The sequence below is a fragment of the Lygodium microphyllum genome, chromosome 23 (genome assembly GCF_053477565.2).
Source record: "Lygodium microphyllum isolate KBCC chromosome 23, Lygodium_microphyllum_v1.1.10, whole genome shotgun sequence".
Lineage (NCBI taxonomy): Eukaryota > Viridiplantae > Streptophyta > Polypodiopsida > Schizaeales > Lygodiaceae > Lygodium > Lygodium microphyllum.
Window position 1 is genome coordinate 137,317,428 of NC_141157.1, and position 23,015 is coordinate 137,340,442.

The 23,015-nt window shown below is 41.7% G+C and overlaps 1 protein-coding gene across 2 annotated transcripts; it reads left to right on the plus strand.

The window, feature by feature from the left end:
- The first annotated feature begins 14,591 nt into the window (after nt 1-14,591).
- Nucleotides 14,592-19,294, plus strand: LOC148016792 (NADP-dependent glyceraldehyde-3-phosphate dehydrogenase-like). Of its 2 annotated transcripts, none has more exons than XM_087664178.1 (11): nt 14,592-14,738; nt 14,859-15,239; nt 15,516-15,709; nt 16,081-16,209; nt 16,833-16,952; nt 17,046-17,182; nt 17,288-17,443; nt 17,660-17,870; nt 18,167-18,334; nt 18,631-18,747; nt 18,841-19,294. In XM_087664178.1, exons 2-11 carry the CDS (start codon nt 15,095-15,097, stop codon nt 18,952-18,954), a joined length of 1,491 nt encoding a protein of 496 aa, XP_087520304.1. In that variant the 5' UTR covers nt 14,592-14,738; nt 14,859-15,094; the 3' UTR covers nt 18,955-19,294. The 2 variants fall into 2 exon arrangements, with proteins under 2 accessions (XP_087520304.1, XP_087520303.1); XM_087664177.1 differs by having other exon boundaries at nt 14,629-14,768.
- The last annotated feature ends 3,721 nt before the right edge of the window (nt 19,295-23,015 follow it).

The following is a 23,015-nucleotide window of genomic DNA, read 5'->3' on the forward strand; positions in this document are numbered from 1 at the left end:
GTGGCTGTGCAAGGCTGACCCATGTCCTCTGTATATAAATATGCCATATCTCCTGTCTGATGACTCTGTTCCTCTCAGAGAGAGAGAGGGTGTAAGTGGGAGCCTGAGTATCATATAGAAGAGGTGGGAGTCTATCAATATCCAGCCCATGTCTGTCAAACCAAGCTCTAGTCTGTGCATACCATGATGTGGTATCCCTCGCTCGAGCCATCTCCTGAGATGCCATATATGCTCTATATGCAAAGCGATCTCTGTCCATATCCTGAAATCTGTGTAGGAAGCAGACTGTCTGAAATAATGCCTCGACTAGTATGGGCGGTGTGGCAAGCTCTGCTCGCACAATGTCATGTGGGACTGAGGCCTTGCTGCGAATCAATCTAGATATCATGATCACCTAAGGTCTCTCCATCAATGTCCATACATAATCGGTAAGGCCCGGCCCCCATATAGCTGCTCCATACATCAGTGCTGGAGTGACTAGAGTATCAAAGAGCCACCCCTTGGTGCGGGGCTCGTGGAAATGTGCCTGATGACACTGTCGCTCCATAAGAGCCAATGCTGAGTATCCTCTAGTGAGGCGGTCACGAGCTACCTGTGTCATCGAGAAAGTCCCTGAAGCTGCTGTAAAGGTGACTCCCAAATATACATATGATCCAGTGACCTCAATACTCCCTCCTGCTGCCATGAAAATACTTTGTCTGCGTATTTGAGCTGATGTATGGAATATAAGAACCTTGGTTTTACCAAGGTTCACTGTCATGCCTCGCTGTATGCAAAAATCATCCAATGCTAATAAATGCTGTTGTAATCCCTGAGCTGAGTTTGAGACCAACACAATGTCATCTGCATATAGTAAGATATGAACTGTGGCTCCACTGAGATCTATACCTCCACCGGCTCGCTATTGAATAAACTCTGCTATCTCATCAATAAGGCGAATCTGCCCTAGTGAGAAGTGAAAAGAGAAAAAAAAAGATAGTACAGCATGTACGCATGTACAACAAGATGAGGAAAGACGTCATCTCATCCCATGCCCATCAACCTCCTGAGGAAGGAAAAGCGCTCTATAGAGAGGCTTTTCATGAGCAGATCTGGAGGATTCTGGTTAGTCGAGATCTTGACAAGGTCAACAGACTTGTCCTCAATGACCCCACATATGAAGTGATACCTCACCTCAATGTGTTTCGTCTTCGCATGGAAGACTGGATTCTTGGCTAACTGAATAGCACTCATAGAATCCGAATGTAGTGTAGGGATAGCATCAATACCAAGGTCATCAACCAAATGGCCTCCTTGTAAGCCTTAGTGGCTGCAACATACTCGGCCTCTGTAGTAGAAAGGGCCATGTATTTCTGCACCTTGGACATCCAAGAAATAGCACCTCCAGCATAGGTGAATACATAGCCGAAAGTGAACTTCCTACTATCTGCATGTCTTGCATAAGCAGAGTTAGTGTACCCCATGACTCCTGTATCCTGCCTGCCATAGCATATGCACATATCTGCAATGCCCTTCATGTACCTTATGATACCCTTCATGGCATCCCAATGCTTTATGAATGTGCTTTACATCCTGCATGCGAAAGTGCTCAAGGACTTTATGAATGTAGTCCCTCTGTGACAAGTAGAGGAGTCCCTGATGCCTGTCGCGTCTAATGCGCATACCAAGTATGTGAGTGGCCTATCCCAGATCTTTCATCTCAAAGCTATTCTTGAGCTGAGCCTTAAAAGCATCTAGCTCATCATGAGCTTTCCCTGCTATCAGCATATCATCCACATAGAGTACCAAAATCAATAAAGAACCATCGGCTTTTTTCATGTAAAGACATGGATCCATAGCACTCCTATTGTAGCCCTGTGACTGCATAAAGGCATCAAACTTATGATACCACTCCCTAGGTGCCTGCTTCAAGCCATAAAGACTTTTCTTCAATTTTCACACTAGGTGCTCCCTGCCAGGTTCTATAAAGCCCTTAGGTTGCTCCATATAAATCTCATCATGCAAGTCCCCATGTAAGAAAGCCGTCTTGACATCCATTTGGTATAAATCCAAGTCAAGCTAAGCAACCAAAGCCAAGACTAAGCGCAAGGTGGTCATCTTAACCACAGGGGAAAAGACCTCATCAAAGTCCACACCATGCTCCTGCTTAAAACCCTTTGCTACCAATCTAGCCTTGTATGCCGACTTGGGGTGTCCAAGGGTACTTTTTAGCTTGTACACCCACTTGCATGGCAAAGCCTTCTTGTTCGTAGGCAAGGAAACCAAATCCCAAGTGTCATTCTTATGCAAGAAGTCTATCTCAGACTGCATAGCCCTCTCCCAGGAGTGACTGTACCCCTGTGCATAGCCTCATCATAAGTGAAAGACTCTCCTGCATCTGTAACCAAGACATAATGTATCAAGGGCTGAAATCTATCAGGTGGACGTCTGTCTCTAGTAGACTGTCTCATGGCAGGCTCTATTGCCTGCATAGCTGCTTGTCCAACACCCTGACCATGAGCATTTGCTGTAGCTGTAGGCTGTCCAACTGGCTGTGCGGGAGCTCTCGGCTCCTCCTAAAATATGACCTTGCAGATCTCAACAACTCTCTCAAGCTGCCTATGCATCTTGTCTTCATGGAAGACTACATCATGATTGCGGATGACTTTTCGCGCATGCGGATCCCAGAGACAGTAACCCATCTCGCCTGCATCCCCATAACCAAGGAAAATGCAATTGACACTCTTAGGATCCAGCTTACTTCTCTTGTCCCTGGGCACATGGCAAAATGCCTCACATCCAAAGACACGGAGATATGCATAAGAGGGAGGTTTTCCAGTCCATACCTCCTTGGCAATCTAAAAATCCAAACCACTAGAAGGTGATCTGTTTATGATATGCATAGCTGTACTAACTGCCTCAACCCAAAAGCTCTGGGGTAGGCCTGCATAGCTAAGCATACTGCGTACATGCTCCTGGATGGTTCTATTCATCTGCTCAGCCAAACCATTCTGGGGGGGTGTAGGGGGCGGTCAACTAACGCTTAATACCCCTCTCATCACATAACTGCCCAAACCAGAAAGCATTTTCATTCGCTTCAAAGACATATGGTCCAAATGGGCATGCCAAAGAGATACATGTGAGATAGAACCCACAGACAAAACATGATCAAGGGAAGAAGCGGATACAATCAAAGGATAGAGGCTGCCAGCCTTGGCACCTCTCGCAATCACAAGTCTACCACGAGTGATCTTCCATGTAGAGTCTCCAAATGATATATGATAACATGCGTCATCAAGCTATCCAGCTGACAGGAGACTGCGTGTCAAAGCAAGTACATGACGTACATCCTGCATAACAAAACTGCTGCCAGAAGGAAATTGTAGCCTAACATCACCAATGCCCACAATATCAAGAGAGCTATCATCACCCAAGCGCACAGAATCCGAAACATGACGGTATGAATGAAACCACTCTCGGCAAGGTGTCACATGAAAGAACACACCTGAGTCCAAGAGCCAACACTGTGCATACATAGAGTGTATCTCTGTCATCTGCACGTGAAGCACTAGAAGAAGCTGCAAGGATATAATCATCATCAACATCCTCAGGCTGCATAACATTGATCTCTTCAATTTTAACACTGGACTTTGCAGGCACTATGCTGCGATCAGAAGACTTATCCTGCACTTTGTCTTTCCCCTTATCTTTGTGCCTTTCATTGTGTAGTTCATGGCATTGTGGCCTAATATGGCCCTTTTTCCCACAATGGTGACAAGTAACATTTGCATTCCTGCCACGGGATTTGCTACGTGACTTCCCACGAGACTTGGACCGAGATTTCTGAGAATCCCATCCACAGCCACTACCACTGCTATGTTTTCCATATCCATCATTCCTGCCTCTAACTGTCATAGTATGCAATACACGAGAGGCATCCAAATTCTTACGGTTAACCTCTTCCTGCAGAAGATCACTCTCAACATCAGATAATTTCAAGGTAGTAGTAGAGGTACATAATGCAGTACGAAATACATCCCATGACTCATTAAGAGTACCAAGCAAGAAAAGAGGAGTGGCATCCTCTGCAAAAGTGATGTCCTACGAAGTCAAGTTCTTGAGTATAGCATGGAACTGGCTCAAGTGAGTAGACATGGTCACATTCTCCTTCATGCGTAGATCCACAAGCCGCTTCAGCCAATACATCTAACTCGCTGGACTTTTCTTGTCATAGAGATTCTTGATTTTATCCCACAATTGCCATGCACTCTGTTCTTCCTCAAATATATTGTAATGAACCTGTTCTGTGAGAGATAATACAATAGTGGACTTGCATAACTCATCAAGCTCAAACCATTCTTCATCTAGCATAGTTGCAGGCGACTAACCGCTAACCTCAATGGTTTGATCTGCGATTTTTGCACCAACACCTATCAAATCTGGCTCTTCCAATAAGAGTAATTTGTACCATCAAGCTTAGTGATGTTGAAAATAGCATGATCAATGGACGAACTCACCATAATGCAGGATGGAAGACTACAGACAGTTCAAAACTGCTTGCTGTTTACTGCAGAAAATTGCCAAAATCGAGAGAACATGGTGAGAAAAGTGTAACCCAAGATGCTGCCCACCAAGTACTAGTGAAAGTACATCATTTTAGAATATTTCAGCATGAAAAATCCATGTCAGTCTGGAGTTATATGCTTGCTATAATAAATAACAGTAGGGTACTATGAGAGACAATTGCTGACCAAATCACTGCACCAAGTCAAGAAATGACAGCCAAGACATGACCAACCATAAACGGGCATAAATCAACACCAAACAGTCATCAAGACCCTAAGCAAACACCCAAACATGTCACCAAAGCATCCGTCAGTGAGAGTAGGCGTACCCCCTGGATAGTAGGACAAAGTATACATAACACTGGCAATACCTGACACCACTAGGTGTATGCTCACTAGAGTGCAAGGCCCAAGCTCAGGTCAAAAGCAATTCCAAGATATCAATGCATGAACCATGCAACAAGTAAGTGTAAGAGATCCCAAAGTCTCAAGTATCTACAAAATGCTCAAATAGCATAAACCTCCTGCTCAATGTCGGTCAAGCATACAAGATGCTCCCACTGGCTCAAAAGGCGGATAAACGAGCTCAACAGCTCAAGAAAACCAAGTTAAAGTACCAAAGATAGGTACAATATCTCAATAGCATCCAAGGTTGTAATGGAAAAAGCCAAGTCGTAACGGAAAAATCCAAGTCAATGTCCAACTGCTCAAGGGAATACTCAAATGAATGTCGAGACGAGCTCAAACAACTGCCATCCACAGCCAAAGCATAAAGCATTCACCAATACATCATAACCCATACTGGGTAGCCTAGGCATAAACCATGTCATAGATGAAATGCCAGCTACAAAGAAGTGACAGTCAAACCCGAATCGAGCTCTAATCTTAGCTCAAAAGCATTCCGGAGCATAAAAAAGACGTGGCATAGTCCAAATACATCATGACATCATACCGAGTAGCCGGAAGCACCCCGTGATGACCAATAGGTATAACCTAACTGTAGCATAAATAGCTTCAGCCTTGAAGTTTCTAGCAGCATATAAATTCTATAAACTGAGTAAATTAGTGCTCAATCCAAGCTCAAATCCATAGGCAAACCATAGGCATACATTCCCGTATGTATAGACACCAATCGGGCATAATCGGGCATCAAATGCCAAGACCTGTAAGCATAAAATTGAAGTAACAGGTGGTTGCCCTATTTTGGATAGATTTGGGATTATTCAAAACAGTCAATGGCTGAGCTAAATCAGCTCCAAATGCATCTCACATAAGAGGCATAACATCCACAAGTGATCCGGTATCAATAGACATCAGTAGAAGCATCACATAAGCCATAGGCATACAAATACATGCTGTCTCAGACCTGAAATCTATTGCAAAATATTCTATCATCAGAATTTGGCAAATTTGACATCACCATTGCATCCGGAGCATGTCAAAACCCCTACTTAGGCTCTTGCTTGCCTGAATCGGGTTCCGAATGCCCGAGATATGATAAAAAGAGTGATTTTTGGGCTAGATTTTGAAACATGCGCAAAAAAAACGTGAGCTGGCTGGGGGGTCTGCTATCCCACGTGTCAAAAATGGGGCCCAAAGGAGGTACAAATGGGGACCAAAGAAGGCCTACACCAAGCCTCAGCAAGCCTTGATAGGCTGGAAGCAAGATCCATGTGAAGGAAGCTCCAAGAGGTGTGAGCTATGGCTACCCACAACCTGTGAAAACCCTATTTACCTAGACATATGGCTGAGATAAATCTCTCAAATAATGAAGCAATACCTCAATGTCAATGCCCTGATGGTACCTCAATAGGCTGGGAAGAAGCTCGAGAAGCCGGGGAGTGATGGGAGCTCAAGAGAATGAGCTATGGCTGCTGGGAAGGAGACCCAATGCGAGTGGGGAGTCAATGGGAAGCTGAGAATGCCACGAGCCAAGCTCAAGAGTCGGAAGCCGTGCTCTGATACCAGTTAAAAGGTGAGAAGGATTGAAGCTTGCACCCGAGAGCTATGGCGGGAGAGCAAGAGCAAGAAAGAGAGAGACAAGAAATGGGAACTCCAACAGTCACAATGTGTGACCGGGCCTTCCTTTATTCAAAATGTCACTAAAAGAATAAAGAATAAAGTAATGGTGATAGGCGCCCGCCACCTGCAGTGTGCAGTGGCGGTGACTATCAGTGTAGTAATATATGGGCAGCTAGGCGGAGGCGCCTTTACCCCCAACACCACATGATGGCGTCGTGTGATGCATGTTGATAGCTCCACCCACTACACGTGAAATCTTGTCCTGCAAGCCTTCTAGTTTTCTTGTAAATATACTCGTGCCTTAGTTGCACCTTGGAATACATATGCCATGTTACCTTCATTCCGTGTCGTGTTACCTTGTCCCGTGACATGCTACACTTCCGTAGCAGCTCATGACGTGTTACGCTTCTGCGTTCCATATCGTGTCGTGATACGCTTCTGCAAAACTATGGGACCGCTGATTAGAGGGTGATCCCTCATGAGGCGGGCTCCACAGGGTGGGTGTTGCCTGCCCCATAACGGGCCTCAGAAGGAGGGTCCGTTACACTTGGTATCAGAGCAAGCTCCTCGGCTGGTACGTGATGACCCCCGAGTGAGTGAGCCTTGTAGAAGAAAATTTTCTCCTGTGCAAAAATCGAAGACTGCCATGAGAAAAGAATGGTATACAGAGAAGATGTGCCTCCTATTAGATTACCTGAAGATGGAGTCTTTTCGAGTGGAGTTATGTAAAACCAAGATGGATAAGCTCAATGGCAAAACAAAGCCCCTTGGTACAGTGTTGTCGGAGCCGGACCGTCGCATCGAAAAAGTCTGCAATGACCTTGCGTTATGCCATAATGAATTAAAAATTCTGAATGCGGTTATTGCAAAATGTTGTGATTATCTTTTGCAAGTGGGCAACTGGGATACCCTGGATTATATAAGCACCCTGAAAAGAGGGATTGCTAGGGACTATGGTGCAAATGTTGTAGTAGGCGGCTTGCCAACGTCGGAGCACCAGAAGATAAATATGCTACGTCCAACTCCTCAGCAGGTGACCAAGTCAACCCCAACTACCCATCCAAACCCAGCACCCAAACTATGTCGTCGAGAGCCTAGTTCTAGCTCGAGCAACAACTATTCCAGTGACTATAGTGATGACTCTTCAAAGTCTTAAGACAATTAAGATGACTCTAAGGAGTCAGGTAAAGATAAAGACGACTCTACGGAGTCGAGTACTGATGAAGATGACTCTACGAAGTCCAGTTCCAGAAGAAGAAGATGATGATGATGATGATGATGATGATGAAGAAAAAGAAGAGCAGAAATGCAGAGTATGAAGAAAATGAAGAGGAAACAAATGAAGATGAGAATGACGATGCTGAAGATGGGATAGTGGTCTATTCCATCTTGAAGAAGACCGCCATGGCAAAGGTTATGCTGCGATGGGCAGAGGCCCTAAAGGAAAAAAGGGGCCAGACGGAGCCGGGTGCGAGCTCGTGGATTGGTGACCCTCAGTATGGCATGGAGTCAGATGCGAACTCGTATGACCAAGATATCATTAAGCTGCCAGAGGCCATGGGCGTGTCAGAAGAGGATGAGTCAGAAACCGAGAATCCAGATATAGAGAATGATACTGTTGGAGACTCCTGGAGCCGGGAGGATAAACAAACGGCCACATCATGTGTTGAAGACTCCTAGAGCTGGGAGGATAAATGAACGGCCACATCTTGTGTTGAATACTCCTGGAGCTGGGAGGATAAACGAACGGCCAATTTCCATGCTGATACCCCACAAGACTCCTAGAGCCGAGAGATTTATAAACTGACGACCACATACCATATAGAAGAGTTCTTGAGCCGGGAGGATAAACGAATGGCCACATTCCATGTTGAAGACTCTTTGCGCCGGAAGGATAAACGAATGGCTATGCTACTTGATAATCTTTTCAAAGACTCCTTGAGCTAGGAGGATAATAGAAAGGCCACTTTCCATGATGATTCTTCTGAAGACTCCTTGAGCCAGGAGGATAAACAAATGGCCATATAGAATGTTAAAATCTTTCAAGACTCCTTGAGCTAGGAGGATAAGTGAACTGCCATACATAATCATGTTATATCTGAAAACTCGCGATGCCATGAGTATAATATCCCCCTTTCAATTGGCGCTTTATGCGCCACCAAAAGTGCCACCTTCTCAAGACGACGGCATACTAAAAAATTTTGGGCTGTTCCGACCCAACTTTTTTCAAGGGGAGGTGTGTCTTCACAATGCACCTCGCACAACTATCTTGTTCTTGGATTGACAGATCATGCCAGTTGGGGCCTTCTTGCTTACTTGATTCAAGGATTGACAGATCTGGCCAATTGGGGCCATCTAACTTAGGGCACTGCTTACTGGGCCCTTGCATTCATGGCATGGCACACTCCAAGCTGAGTTACTCGCTTTGCCTCTCAAGTCCACTGGCAGTTTCTGCACACTGATACTGTTAGGACCATCCATTTTAGCAAGTGAACACAACTTGTTTTAACATGGTTATTCTCCATTCTATGCTTGTAAATCTGGTCAGCAGAAATTGAAGTGTTTCCACTATTACTTGTCTTCCTAGTTAGCTAGTTTGGATCACTCCACATCTATAAATTGAGTCAGTGGGTGATTTTATTTGAGTTAATGAAGACCATGTTCCACGTTTGTAATTGAGTCAGTGGGCATGGCACCTAGTGGGCAGACCTTGGTCAGCTTGATAGTGAGTCGACAAAGACCCCCAAGTTTTTGGTCATAGGTTAGGTCTAGCGGGTAGACACTCGTTGTCTTGATAGTGAGACGTGTTTAGACCCCCCCAGGTTTTGAGTCTCATTACACCACCCCTGGTGGCTTTGAGTCTAGTTTCGAACCTCGACGCAGTCGTCGAGTTCTTTCAAGGGGAGGTGTGTATGAGGGTAGTCCTCCTTTGAGCTCCCTCACCCACATGATGGCGTCATGTGATGCGCGTTGATAGCTCCACCCACTACACGTGAAATCTTGTCCCGCAAGCCTTCCGACTTTCTTGTAAATATACTCGTGCCTTAGTTGCACCTTGGAATACATATGCCGTGTTACCTTCATTCCATGTTGTGTTACCTTGTCCCGTGACGTGTTACGCTTCCGCAGCTCATGACGTGTTACGCTTCCGCATTCCGTGTCGTGCCGTGATACACTTTCGCAAAACTGTGGAATCACTGATTAGAGGGTGATCCCTCATGAGGCGGGCTCCATGGGGTGGGTGTTTCCTGCCCCATAACGGGCCTCACAAGGAGGGTCCATTACAATGGAGGAGCAGCGATGATGCTTGATATATACCCATAAGAAAAAAAGGACTATGTGGAGTAAAATTGTAAGTTGCCAAAAAAATCTTCTCAAAAGCTCAGTCCAAAAGCTCGCTCCTCGCACAAAATCCTTTGAAACAAGAGCATATGAACAACTAGTTGCTAGGTGAAGAAGGGCAATGGCAATCTTTCTTTCAACTATAAAGGCACGACCTTTTATTGTCAATAAAGGCTTGAGAATCTTGCCTTGTTTGAGAGGAGTGGGCATATAGATGAGGTATGTAAATAAAGTGGGAGGAATGTGAAAAAAGGATTGGAAGCATATATGATGCTCCAAGCCCTAGACACAGTAGTTTGGTCACCAATTAATGGATGTGGTTTTATGTACCTCGTTTTATAGTGAACTTCACTGCAAGGCACACATGGGGAAAAGGAGAGAAGGCGACAAAAAGGAGCCATGCCAGTGTTTAGCGGCATGACATGTTGCTTGAAGCTAGTGATCTCTAGGTCATCCCAAAAGGTTGCTAAGAGAGAAATGCTTATGTAGTGAAGGATTATAACGAAGATTGTGATAATGACTAGTAGAGGGTCCTACATATGTGTCTTGTTGACAAACTTGCATGAATGAATTAAAAAATTAATGTGGGGCTCACATATAAAATACAATTGAGGGAGAGAAGTAGTAAATGCAAAGGTGAAGTTTGCATAATCTACAAGTTATGAACAATAGTTGTGGTGAAATTCTCTAATTGCATGACTTAATCATGCATGACTATATAGTGTTGTAACGTGATATCTTATTGTAATGCAATATCTTTTGTTTAATATTATTATTTAATATCTTCATTAAAAAATATAATGCTTTGTAACAAGACATATCCACGACGGTAGGGAGGACAGCTGCTCCATGGGGACTGTAAAAGGAATGGCTATAATGGATATTGCCACTAGGTAGGCATAGGTTGTGGTTTGTAGCAACACCGGAGCTAGGAGAGGTAAGAAATGCTTTGGCAAGTGTGGTGACAATGTTATTTGGGGTTCAAAGGACAATATAATGATAGGAATGGAATGAAGGAGGAGGCCAATATGCCGCACTGAAAATTCCAAGGATGTGAGGGAGGTGCAGTAAGAGGTGCAACAAGGGCCGCCTCCTTTCCGCCGTATTAACTCTTCCTTCTTGCAGGAAAGATAGTTTGTTAATAGAATGGTGAAGGCATGGGAGCAGGCCAAAGATCCCAATGTTACACCAGACTACAGATGGAAGAAGTGCCTAGATGCAATTGTTGAAGTGGCAAAATGGCAGGGAAGGAGGAAAGTCGCATGCATGATGGAAAATATTGAGAGAGCATCACAGTTAAGAGGAGCTCTTCTATTGGCGGTTAAAAGTACTATATTGATGATGTAATTACTCACAAGCTCCTCAGGAGTCTGGAGGAGTACCTTAAACAAATGGAAAATGAGGCTGTGCAAGCAGCCAAAGTATAGCTCAAAGGGCAATGGGAGCTCCTTGGAGATGGTCCTAATGCCTTCTACTTTGCGAAGCTTAGGGCGAAATAGAAAAAAGAGTCTATGACTGGTTGTTGTGTTAGTGCAGGATCATGAGTTGATTGCCAAAGCATTCAAAGATCATCTAGCTTCCATTGTTGGAACACCTCCAAACAAAGTGCCCAGGTTTCAAGGGAGAGTGGATAATTTCCTTAGTGGTGTTGTTAACTTGATCCCTATGGATCAATCTCTATTACTCGACAGGCCCTTTAGTCTGGATGAAATCAAGCAGGTCATATTTTCCATGAAGAATGGGTATAGATGGTTTGCCAACAGAAGCATTTTAGAAAATGTGGGTAGTATGTGGTGCAGATTTGGTGGACCTGCCAAATTTCATTAGAGCTGCAAGGATCATGCCCCACTATGCTAATCAGAGGGGCTCATTAAACTAGTTCCTAAATTCCCTGATAGGACACTACTTTCGAACTAGAGGCCCATTACCATGCTTAACTTCAGTTATAAGGTGCTTGCCAAAGCATTGACAACAAGGGTTAAATATCTTCTTGGTAGGCTGATTCATTCGAAGCAATATGGATTCGTTCATGGACGAAAGATCCATGATGCTATGCTGAATCTCATAGTGTCAATTGACCATGTTATGACCTTGCAGAAAGACTTTATCCTAATCAACGTGGATTGGGATAAAGCTTATGACAGAGTAAACTTGGCTTTTATCATAGTAGTTTTATCAACTATGAGGTTTGGCCCGGTGTTTATTGGCATGGTGAATACTCTCTTTAAAGAAGCTACAGTTGCTATCAACATCAATGACACAATCATATTCGCACCCTTTGAGCTACATAGGTCCATCATGCAAGGGTGTCCTTTGGCCCCCCTCTTGTTTGCACTTATAGCAGACCCACTGCTTAGGAGGATTGATAAAGCTTTACAAACATGCACAATCAGAGGTCTTCCACTTCTGGATGGCTCACAAGTTGCGGTCCAATTTTTTGTTGATGATAACTCTTCTACGATCAAAGCTGACAAACAATCTGTGACTAATCTAATGGAGATATACAAGGAATTCTCAGTGTTGACTGCATCAAAGATTAATGAAAAGAAAAGCGAGCTTCTCTTTTGGTCATGGAAGGAGCTGGAGGACTAGCTTATGCAGTTGGGGTTCAAACTTATAAAGCATGGTCAAATAATGAGATACCTAGGAGTACCAATAGGAGTGGGTGTATCTCTAAAGAAAATGTTCAACTCGTTCTATGATAAATTTCAAGGAAAAGTGGAATGAGACGAGATAGCCCCTTTTTGTTTGCTGGAAAATTGACCATTATCAAGAGCATTCTCTCTTCAACAACTATATATGTTGGCTTTGTTTTTCCTTTCTCTCAATCTACCTGGAATTAGGTTGAAAAAAACATTGAGAGGCTTCTTATGGAGCAGAGGAGATTCTATTGGCTATCTGGCTATTGGATGGCATCTCCTAACTCTATTGATATAAAACTAGGAGGTGCACGAATCGATTCATTGAGCCTTAAGGCCCAAAGTCTCTCCTTTTCCCTTCTTAAAAGGATGGAGCCATGGATGATACTCATGAAGCACTGGATTGTCAACATTAAAATCTATGGCCATAATTGGAAGGATGTCCAATGGCAGGATGTCCTAGCTTGTCCGCATCTCTCTATCAAGATTCCAAGTTCTATAGTTTGTCAGGGTTTGGCTTGATAGAGGATTATGGTCAATGTGGATTGGAAATCCAAAGGGCCATTGAAAGATGACTCTTCACTATGCAAGAGTTTTTGGTTGTCTCCATTGGCATTTGACTCGAGCTTTGCTCCGGTACATAGAAATAGCAAACTGTCAAGAGCCATGCACTGCAAGGGATTAAAGAACTAGAGTGATGCTTGGGATGAAAATTATATGTGCATGATGAGCTTGCATGCCTTGGAGGGTAAGTATGGGCTAAGCCAGTGGGAGTGTGACTGGTTGCGAATTGTGATGCATTCTCGCAGATCTGATTGGTCAACGTCTGTTTTGTAGAAAAATGACTCCATACTTCCTGACATTGTGAGTCCTTCTGGAAAATCTTTGGCCTTATATAAGAGTATAGTTGACTACAAGACTCCTTCACCTGCAGTTCTGCTGGAATTGAAGCACAAATGGAAAAAGGAATGCCCCATGGCAACAATGAATACTTGGAAGAGAAGAGCTAGTAGTGTGTGGAAAGCCTCGCCGTCCTTTAGAACTAATGTATTAAGATGGAGAATTCTCATCAGAAAGCTTCCCTTGAGGACCAAGCTTACAAAGAGGATCAGAGTTTCTCCGCTCTGCCCTTTCTATGGGAAAGATGAGGAGACTGGAAAGCATGTCTTCTGGGATTGCCTGCATGTTAGACCAGTGTGGGGTGACCATTAAAAACTGGCTAAAGAAAGTGAACCCGAGGTTTGAGTTTAGGATGACAAATGGATTCTTTGTTGATCGCTCTAATTTTGATGTTAGTACTTGCAATCTCATTAACCTGGTCATCAGTGGTGTAGCGCTGAAATTTATATGGCATAAGCGGAATAACATGGTATTTAGAAGAAGAGAAGCTGAGCTTCCTAATAACAGCCAAGAGTGGCTTAGAACTGAAGTCCTCACGGCTACAGGTAATTGCATGAAGAAGTCTTGGATACATATGAAGAAGTCTTGGATACATAGGCTCTAGCTTGAAGCCTGTTGCATCTATTAGATGTTGTACTCACTTTATCTTTTTTGTTTGAAATATAACTTTGCCACATTTAAAAAAAAAGTTTGACGAACTTTTAAAAAAAAGAGAGAGGGGGGACGCCTAATGCGTTTGAGGTGCACCATGAGAGGGTAAGCCTAATAATGCCTTTGAGGTGGAGGAGAAGGAAGAGGAGGAGGAGGAGGAGGTGGTGGTGGTGGTGGTGGTGGTGGCGGTGGGAGAGTATTGGAGTGTGATGCTTGCGAGGTGGAGAAGGAGAAGTCTAACAGAGTTCGCCATTTGTTTGCTCGACAGATGTCTAAAACGCATTGGGGGAAGGGAACCATCTCATGCATCATGACTAAAGCGGCCTGCTACATCAATCAGGTTGGTGCGGTGGAAGACATTGCTCTTTTGCCACCCCGGTCCCCTACTACTACCATTCAGATAAAGCATCTGGCCGTAACGGGCAATGCTAATATTAACGCATATGCTCTAACGAGCGAGCAATATTGCTAATAAAAAAGGAAATGTTTTGACGGCTGAAAATGTAGGGTGGAACGTTAATTTTAAGGGGATGAGGTGGCGAGATAAGAGCCACTAATAAGAGCGAGCGAGCGAACGAGCAAGGAAAGAAGGCGCACACGTTCTTTGCCAGCAGCGGCAGCAGCAGCAGCAGCAAAACAGGTGTGAGTGAGTTTTGGAAAAACAAGAGGCGTAAGTCTCTCATCTCTTTTTTCGTAAGTCTCCCATCTCTCTCTCTCTCTCTCTCTACTCACCTTGTTCTTCGCATGGTTTTTGCTGCAGGCTCACCCCTCTGTCTCTTCTCTTCTCCTTCTTCTACATCAGCTTCTTTTTCTTCTTCTTCTTCTTCTGCCGACGTCGGATGATCATCTAGCCTCTTGATCACCTGCTCCCTGCACGAAGAAGAAGCTCATTTGCGCGGCTTGTCTCCCTATCCGTCTATCGAGCTGTCGCCTTGCCTTGTGCTGTATCGCACCAGCTTCAAGTCCGCCAGCCGTTGGCTTCGCTTCCTGCAGAACATGGCAGGTTCAGGAGTTTTTGAAGAAATTGTTGACAAAGATGTGTATAAATACTATGCCGATGGTGAGTGGAGGGTCTCTTCTTCGGGCAAATCTGTGACCATCACAAATCCAGCAACGCGCCAGCCTCAGTACAAAGTTCAAGGTCTGGTTTCTTCCGCTTTCCTCCTACACTGTACAAAGCTTTTGTAGTGATGATGCTTGCCATTCGTTGTGAATCCTTTATTATGCTTGGCAAATTTAGAACACTTGCATTTGCTTGCATGAATCATGCCGTTCCAGACTCTGATTATTCTCTTTTAATATTGCAAAACCAGAAACACACGCTTGCATACTCTTTGTAAATGCTTCCTTTTGTTTCTTGCATACTCTTTGTAAGTGCTTCCTTGTAACCTTTTTTTTTTCCTGAACTCGGATGCAGCTTGTAATCAGGAAGAGGTCAATAAAGCTCTTGAAAGTGCGAAGGCAGCGCAGAAGCTCTGGGCCAAAACACCACTGTGGAAAAGAGCTGAGACGCTGCACAAGGCTGCAGCTATCTTGAAACAGTACAAGGACCCTATTGCAGAGTGCCTTGTCAAGGAAATTGCAAAGCCCCGGAAGGATGCCGCTACCGAGGTTGGCGCCTCACTGTATCGGTCCGGCTCATATGTCATGTCAATCACTTGTTGTGGGATGTAATTGTTTGGCTAACTTTAAGCAATCTCTCTCTAATTCAAGAGCGTGATCAAATGAGGAGTTCTAGCACTTGGTCAAAAACATTCATGTTTTATGAAATTCACTAGCTTTTCCTAATGGGTTGGCTAGTTGTGATGTCAGTCATTGTTTTCCATGATGATGAAAATCTCAATTTCTCATCGATGCTGCTCACCACCACTCCATAGTTGCGTTAACAGTTAATCAAACATTAAGATTTCTTTTGGAAGTAAACGACGTAGTCAGGAAATAATTTGCTTTTTCAAAAGTTCGTTCTGACTGCCGTTTTACAGGTAGTTCGATCAGGTGATCTGATATCATACTGTGCAGAGGAAGGAGTCAGGATCTTGGCAGAAGGAAAGCTACTGACTGCTGACAGTTTCCCAGGAAACGAAAGAAACAAACTATGTCTTGCATCAAAGGTCAATCAGTGTTGCTCGCTATATACTCCTAACCAATGCACTTGGTTTGTAAGACTGTGGTGTACTAGATTTACATGAATCATGAGAGAGCTATGTCCACTCGTTTAAGTTGCCATAAGCAAGCATGTGATACATCTGCTTTCTTCTATTCAAACTTTACATCATGGCAAGGGAAGGATGGCTTCTTGATATTATCCATACTTATCTGGCCGTAGATTTGTAACATGTCATGTTGAGTAGGCATGTGTCCTAGCTCGTGCTATTATTCCATTCGCTAATTGAGAGGTCCCTCAAGGACCCAGAGATTCTTGTATGTGTCTATCGTCTATCAATTTTATCTGCCCACGGATTGCTATACTCATCGGCTCCATGCTTTTCACCATGAATTTGTTGTCACTAGAGAAAGCTACTAATCTTCCCCGTTCCATGCATTTCCACATGAATTTATTGTCAAAAGTTTGTTTTGAGGGAGGGAATCTGTGAGTGTGTGATTTTTAAAACTCTTGGAGAGCTTTAAGAGATGGTCTCCTTTATGATGTCTCTCTCAAGTGATTTGTGTCACACTCTGTGTGTTGGTCCTGTTCAGAGGCTTACACAAAACTCGTACAATACGCACTGTGCAGATACCTTTGGGAGTGGTGTTGGCTATTCCGCCTTTCAATTATCCTGTAAATTTGGCAGTTTCTAAAATTGCGCCTGCCTTAATAGCAGGAAATGCAATAGTCTTGAAGCCACCAACACAAGTGAGCCTAATTTTTACTAATGTGTTGTGTTTTTTTGCTTTCTAAAGCTAAAATTTGATGTTGTAAACACACTTTTGCATCTTGCTTTGACAGGGTGCAGTTTCAGGGCTTCATATGGTTCACTGCTTCCATTTAGCTGGATTTCCCAAGGGTCTGATTAGTTGTATTACTGGGAAGGGCTCAGAGATTGGTGATTTTCTGACTATGCATCCAGGGGTTAACTGCATAAGGTGAGCAGTTTTTATTATTTGCTGATTTTCTCATGGTATTTCAGAGCCACAAATTTTGGGCAGACCTCGAAAAGTGAGTTATATACTGTTGTTATCTGTTTGCAGTTTCACTGGAGGTGATACAGGTATTGCCATTTCAAAGAAAGCAGGCATGGTTCCTCTTCAAATGGAGCTTGGTGGCAAGGATGCCTGCATTGTGCTTGAAGATGCCGACCTTGATCTTGCAGCAGCAAATATCGTAAAGGGTGGTTTCTCATACAGGTGCAGTTTAGATAGGTTATCTAGTTTGTCCCTATTTTCTTTACTTACCGTACTGGGCTGTGTGGAAATGAAATACAAGCATCACAGATTTTAATAACTTATTTACGTTTAAGAAAGTTTATTTTGATATACAGGGTCTGCCCTTACTTTATCCTCTTAGCCATAGTCTTCCATCTTATTTCTAAAGTCTAGTGCGCTTTGGCTTGTTCTATGCAGTGGCCAGCGCTGTACTGCTGTGAAAGTTGTTTTGGTTATGGAACCAGTAGCAGATGTGCTAGTTCAGAAGGTAGTTTCAAAGATGAGTAAGCTAACTGTCGGTGCACCAGAAGAAGACTCTGACATAACTGCGGTTGTCAGTGAGTCATCTGCAAAGTACATAGAAGGTTTGGTTTTGGATGCCAAGGAAAAAGGTGCTACATTCTGCCAGGTATGGGCCACTTGGAAACATAATGTTGAAGGCCATAGCTACGCATTGATAAGATTTTGAAGGCTTTACCTAAGTTGCATCCACAGTATGGAAGAATTTTTGGCATACTTACTATTTAATAGCTGGCGTTGGGTTAGTACTGTAAAGGAGCATAAAAAGACTAATTGTGGACTGTTCTGAAGTTGGTGGCATCATGTTGCTATTATTAGGCTGCCATGTTTTGAGTGCTTGTGATGGCCTGTAGTCATGTTACATTTCTAGCTTTGATGATATAAGTTTCACCTAATATTTTACAGGAGTACAAAAGAGATGGAAACCTGATATGGCCTTTGCTTATTGATAAAGTTCGCCCTGACATGAGGATTGCGTGGGAAGAACCATTTGGGCCTGTGCTTCCAGTCATTAGAATCAGCAATGTGGAGGAAGGAATCCACCACTGCAATGCAAACAATTTTGCTTTGCAGGTGAGCTAACATGTGTCGAGACATACGTGCATGAACCTATGCATGTTTTAATTTCACGGATATTTAGCTGGGTTTAGGTTCCAAGGCAAGGTCCTGTTTTAGTAATCATTCCTCATATGTTACCTACCATCCTTGTGTCTTCTTATATGCTAGGTAACATGTATCATATAGGTTTTCGTTTCTTGACACTACGATTGTTAAGTTTCTTTACCTCTTGGCAGGAGGGTTGTTTTGTACAACTTCACGTGTTCTGAGTTGCAATCTGCTTCTTTTACTAAGTTCTTTCGTGAATGTAGGGTTGTGTTTTCACCAGAGATATTAACAAAGCAATCACGATTAGCGACGCAATGGAGACCGGAACAGTTCAGATCAATTCTGCCCCTGCTCGTGGGCCTGACCACTTTCCTTTTCAGGTGTGATCATCGAGCAAGCAGTAAGACCTCATTCACAGTATGTAGGACACATCAAGGTTTGGGATGTGAAATTGTTATTGTTGTGTGTTTCAGGGTCTTCGGGATAGCGGAATTGGGTCACAAGGAATTACAAACAGCATAAACATGATGACAAAAGTGAAGAGTACAGTGATCAATTTGCCTGGTCCCTCATACACAATGGGCTAGTTATACCATTATAGACACACCGCACAGGAAAGGAGCCTGTACCAGATGAGATTCTTAACACACTTAGGGATGCAGATTTTTGGGCTTCGGAGCTTGTGAGACTCTTGGGCTTTTTGGCTGTGAAAAGTTTCTTTTGTGTCGAACAGGGGAAACAATAAAACGTCCTACTACTACTACTGATTGGCGGTGGGTCTCTGAGACTGGTAATATATGCAATGTGTGACAAATTTGCCTCGCACATGTATAACCAGCTGTAAATCTCTATATGCTAGCTCATTGTTATTTATTTGTGATGTTGTATGGTGCCTTTGGCAATACATATCGAGATTGTGCAAATTCAGTGATTTTCTCGTGGGCTATTGAATAATTGATGTTAGGTAGCAGTACCTCCTGGTCAAATTGTGGTGAATGAATGAACTTCTCGTATTGGGCGAAAAGCTTAACCTTTAGGACTGCTCTCTCTTCATGAAAACTATTTGTAGGGGGGTTTCATCGATGACCCGACTCCCGAGAGAGAAAAGAGAGGGGCGAGGTTTCTCATCTGACACCCCACCGCATGGAGTGTAGTCCGATTGAAAACCTTTAAGAATGTCTCACAATCTCTCTCTCTCTCTCTCTCTCTCTCTCTCTCTCTCTCTCTCTTTTTTCGTAAATCTCTCTCTCTCTCTCTCTCTCTCTCTCTCTCCAAAAAAAAAGCACACCAGACCAAGTCCCTAGCTTTTATTTGGAAACACCCTTCTGGTTTTCTAATTGAATGTGCGTGCTTCACCCCACACTACACCATTTTCCTTTGGCCGTTATTGGTTATTAAGAGGCATGCTTTTTAAATTGAAAAATCAATGTGTTGACGAGGCACAAAAGGTTGGGGTCAACATAATTTTTGGGTGCAATTGTTCAGAGGCTTTGAGAACACACTAATAGGGCCACAAAATAGGATATTGGAAACAACTTTAACCTATCATTTGACAAAGTGTTGTCTATATTGAAACCCAAGGCTATCTACAAATTCCAAAGATGTAAATGACTCTCGATGGATTTTTTATGTTTAGTAAGTATAATTTAATCAATTAATATGATAAAAACTTAGTATCAAATGATTATTTGATAATAAATAATAAATAATAAATATATCATATTCTTTTTATTATTGAGAGCTTTGCCTTGGGGATCTGGAATCAACCAAAAAGCTCCTAAGCCTATGTGGCACAATGAGAAATTTAGTATTTAAGAAACAAACATGGATTTTTCTTGAAGGATGAGTGGGGGTTATATTTATTTTCTACTATTTTCCCTACCCAATAATAGAATACACTTACACACACATTCTCTCTATCTCTTTCTCTTTTCTAATCGAATATATGATATGATCATAGAAAGGGAAAAGACGAGTCTTTGAAAAATATGTAACCAGATATGCATGTATGAAGTTCTTTCTTAGTTATATATATATAATAAAAATAATATTTTAATGGTTGAACATGTTTGTGCAATGTATACGCACTCTAAAACCACACACAAATGCACATAGACTATAAAAGGATATGAACAAGTTTTGCACACATACACATGTAAGCATGCATAAATATGTATGAGTGAGTCTAAAAGGATATGAACAATATTTGCACACATACACAAGTAAGGGTGCATAAATATGTATGAGTGGGAAAAAATGGAGAGATATAGGTAAACGTGTGCATACACATATATACACATGTATACATATGAGATGAAGTAAGATGAGGTACAATACAAAGAAGAGCAAATAAAAATGATGAGAGACTACACAAATAGACACACAAATATTAAACACACATACTCACATGTTTATACACACCTATACACATATCTACACACACACACATACACACACACACACACACACACACACACACACACACACACACACAAAGCATAGAAAAACCGAGAATAAGCAAAAAGAAAAAAATGTGTATGACACATACACAGAGATTATGTATTAATCAATGTTAATAATTATTATATAAATTATATACGTATGTATATAGTCAATATTTTTATTATAGATTAATAATTAATTATTATGTATACTTACCATTATTTTGTAATCTACATTAATCAAAATTACGATATACATTATATATATATATATATATATATATATATAGTATCATTATTAATATATATTTAAATATACTTATTAAAATATTTATATAACTATTTATATATTAATTAATCAATAAGTAAATGTATATATGTTTTATATGTACTATAATTATTAATCATTTTATATAATTGATTAGATATTAATGATTAGTTACTAATATATCAACTAATTATTAGGAAAAAGTATATAATTATATCTTAATTAACATATGTTACATATATAATTATGTACATATGTTATTCATTATTAACCACGAGAGAGAGTATAATAATAATAATAATAGATAATTCTCATATAGTTTATCTGTTGTCAAATTTATGTGATGTTATTGGCTTGGTGTGTAAGGATAATATGCATGCCATGATAGGCTCAATGTGAATAGAAATCACAATTAAATGTGTTTATTTCTAAGAAATTTTGAGAAATGGTCATAAGGTTTCGTTGGAGATTTAGTTTAGGCTTGATCCAATTATTGTTGGTTCACTCCATATATATTAGTGAGTGCCACATGCCCATATATTGCATTTTTGTCCATTCAACATTGTGTACTTGTGAGGTTGTGAGCTAAGGTCGAACAATCTATTGCCCCCATCCCCTTGCCCCCTGAAAAAAAAACCTTTTTTTTAAAGCAAGGAAAAATATATATTCTTTGAAATTTTGAAAAAAAGAGAAAATTTTGAGGGAAAAATGAAGTATGACTACACGTATGGTCAGCAAAGTGGATGGGGCTGAACGAGGGCATCTTGATCTTGACTAGCCTAGTTGTGATACATCATGAATTATGGGCCATATAAAATAAAAATGAAGCTTTGATTCCCCTACAAAGACAAAAGATGCTAAAGATGCGTGGGCAACCATAGCTGCCCCTTATGCAGAGTGCTTTAAACAATGGTGATCAGGTGTATTGAAGTTGATTTTGCAATCAACAGAGTTGAGCCATTAAATTAAGGTGCACCGGATTTGATCTTCTCCTCTTGTGCTATACCATACCTCCTTGATAGAAAAGATCATCACTCTAGGTGGCTTTCCTCTTCTCGACATACAATGTACTAACATGCACAACCTTATAAAAAGTACTCAAAACTTTAATAGAGCTTTGGAGCTCAAAAGCCACTATTTTCCATCCTATACCTTTTTAGCTATAACCTTCAAAAGACTTAGCACCCAATAGAAAAAATTGCCAAAATGATTCGCGGAATCTAACAGGATTTGAATGCCTTGCATTAGGAGAAATATGGACTCTCTTTTTTTCCCCTCAAGGAGTAAATAAATAAAAATAGGCCTAACCAATGAGAGAGTTGGGATTCTTGATTCATGTAGCATGAATCTTTTAGCCATGTCTTGGCCCAAATCTTTCCTCAATAATAAAATAAGAGAAAATGTGGGAAATACAAGGCTATCACTTCTTCTTGAAAGTTAGTGACTTGAATTTTCATTCTCATTTTTTTATGTTTGACTTTTCATATCTCTACTTTTTAGTTTCCCCCTCTTTCTTAGGCGGAACTCAAGTTTATCATTTATCTTTCCCCGCTTCTTCTTTCCTAATGAAATTTTATAGTCTCATTGTTGCTTGCCGTGTATGTAGCCCTGTGAAATTTCATTCCCTCTACACAAACACAAAGTGAGTTTCTCATGTTTTATGAGAGTGGATCTTATTCTACAAAAACCCTGAGATTTTAATAACAAAAATTTACAAGTATATTATTCTCTTCCATGGCTATTATATGTTAAAGTTTTATCTCGTTTGGAAAAAACCTGTGTAAGTTATGTGCACCCTTTGACATGAACTTTCTTTTGTTTTGGTACTCTAGGACTCTTTCACAGTCAAGAAAAATGATCTTTTAAATACTCAACTTATTCTTTAACATCTTTGGGTTTCTCTATAAACAAGGTTATAGGTATGTTGTCTTGTTTTTTT

Bases quoted from the DNA above. Each gene is read 5' to 3' on its own strand.
- LOC148016792 (XM_087664178.1), top strand. From the start codon at position 15,095: ATGGCAGGTTCAGGAGTTTTTGAAGAAATTGTTGACAAAGATGTGTAT. The intron at 17,183-17,287 runs GTGAGCAGTTTT...ATCTGTTTGCAG, and splicing joins CCAGGGGTTAACTGCATAAG to TTTCACTGGAGGTGATACAG. The intron at 17,444-17,659 runs GTGCAGTTTAGA...TGTTCTATGCAG, and splicing joins AAGGGTGGTTTCTCATACAG to TGGCCAGCGCTGTACTGCTG.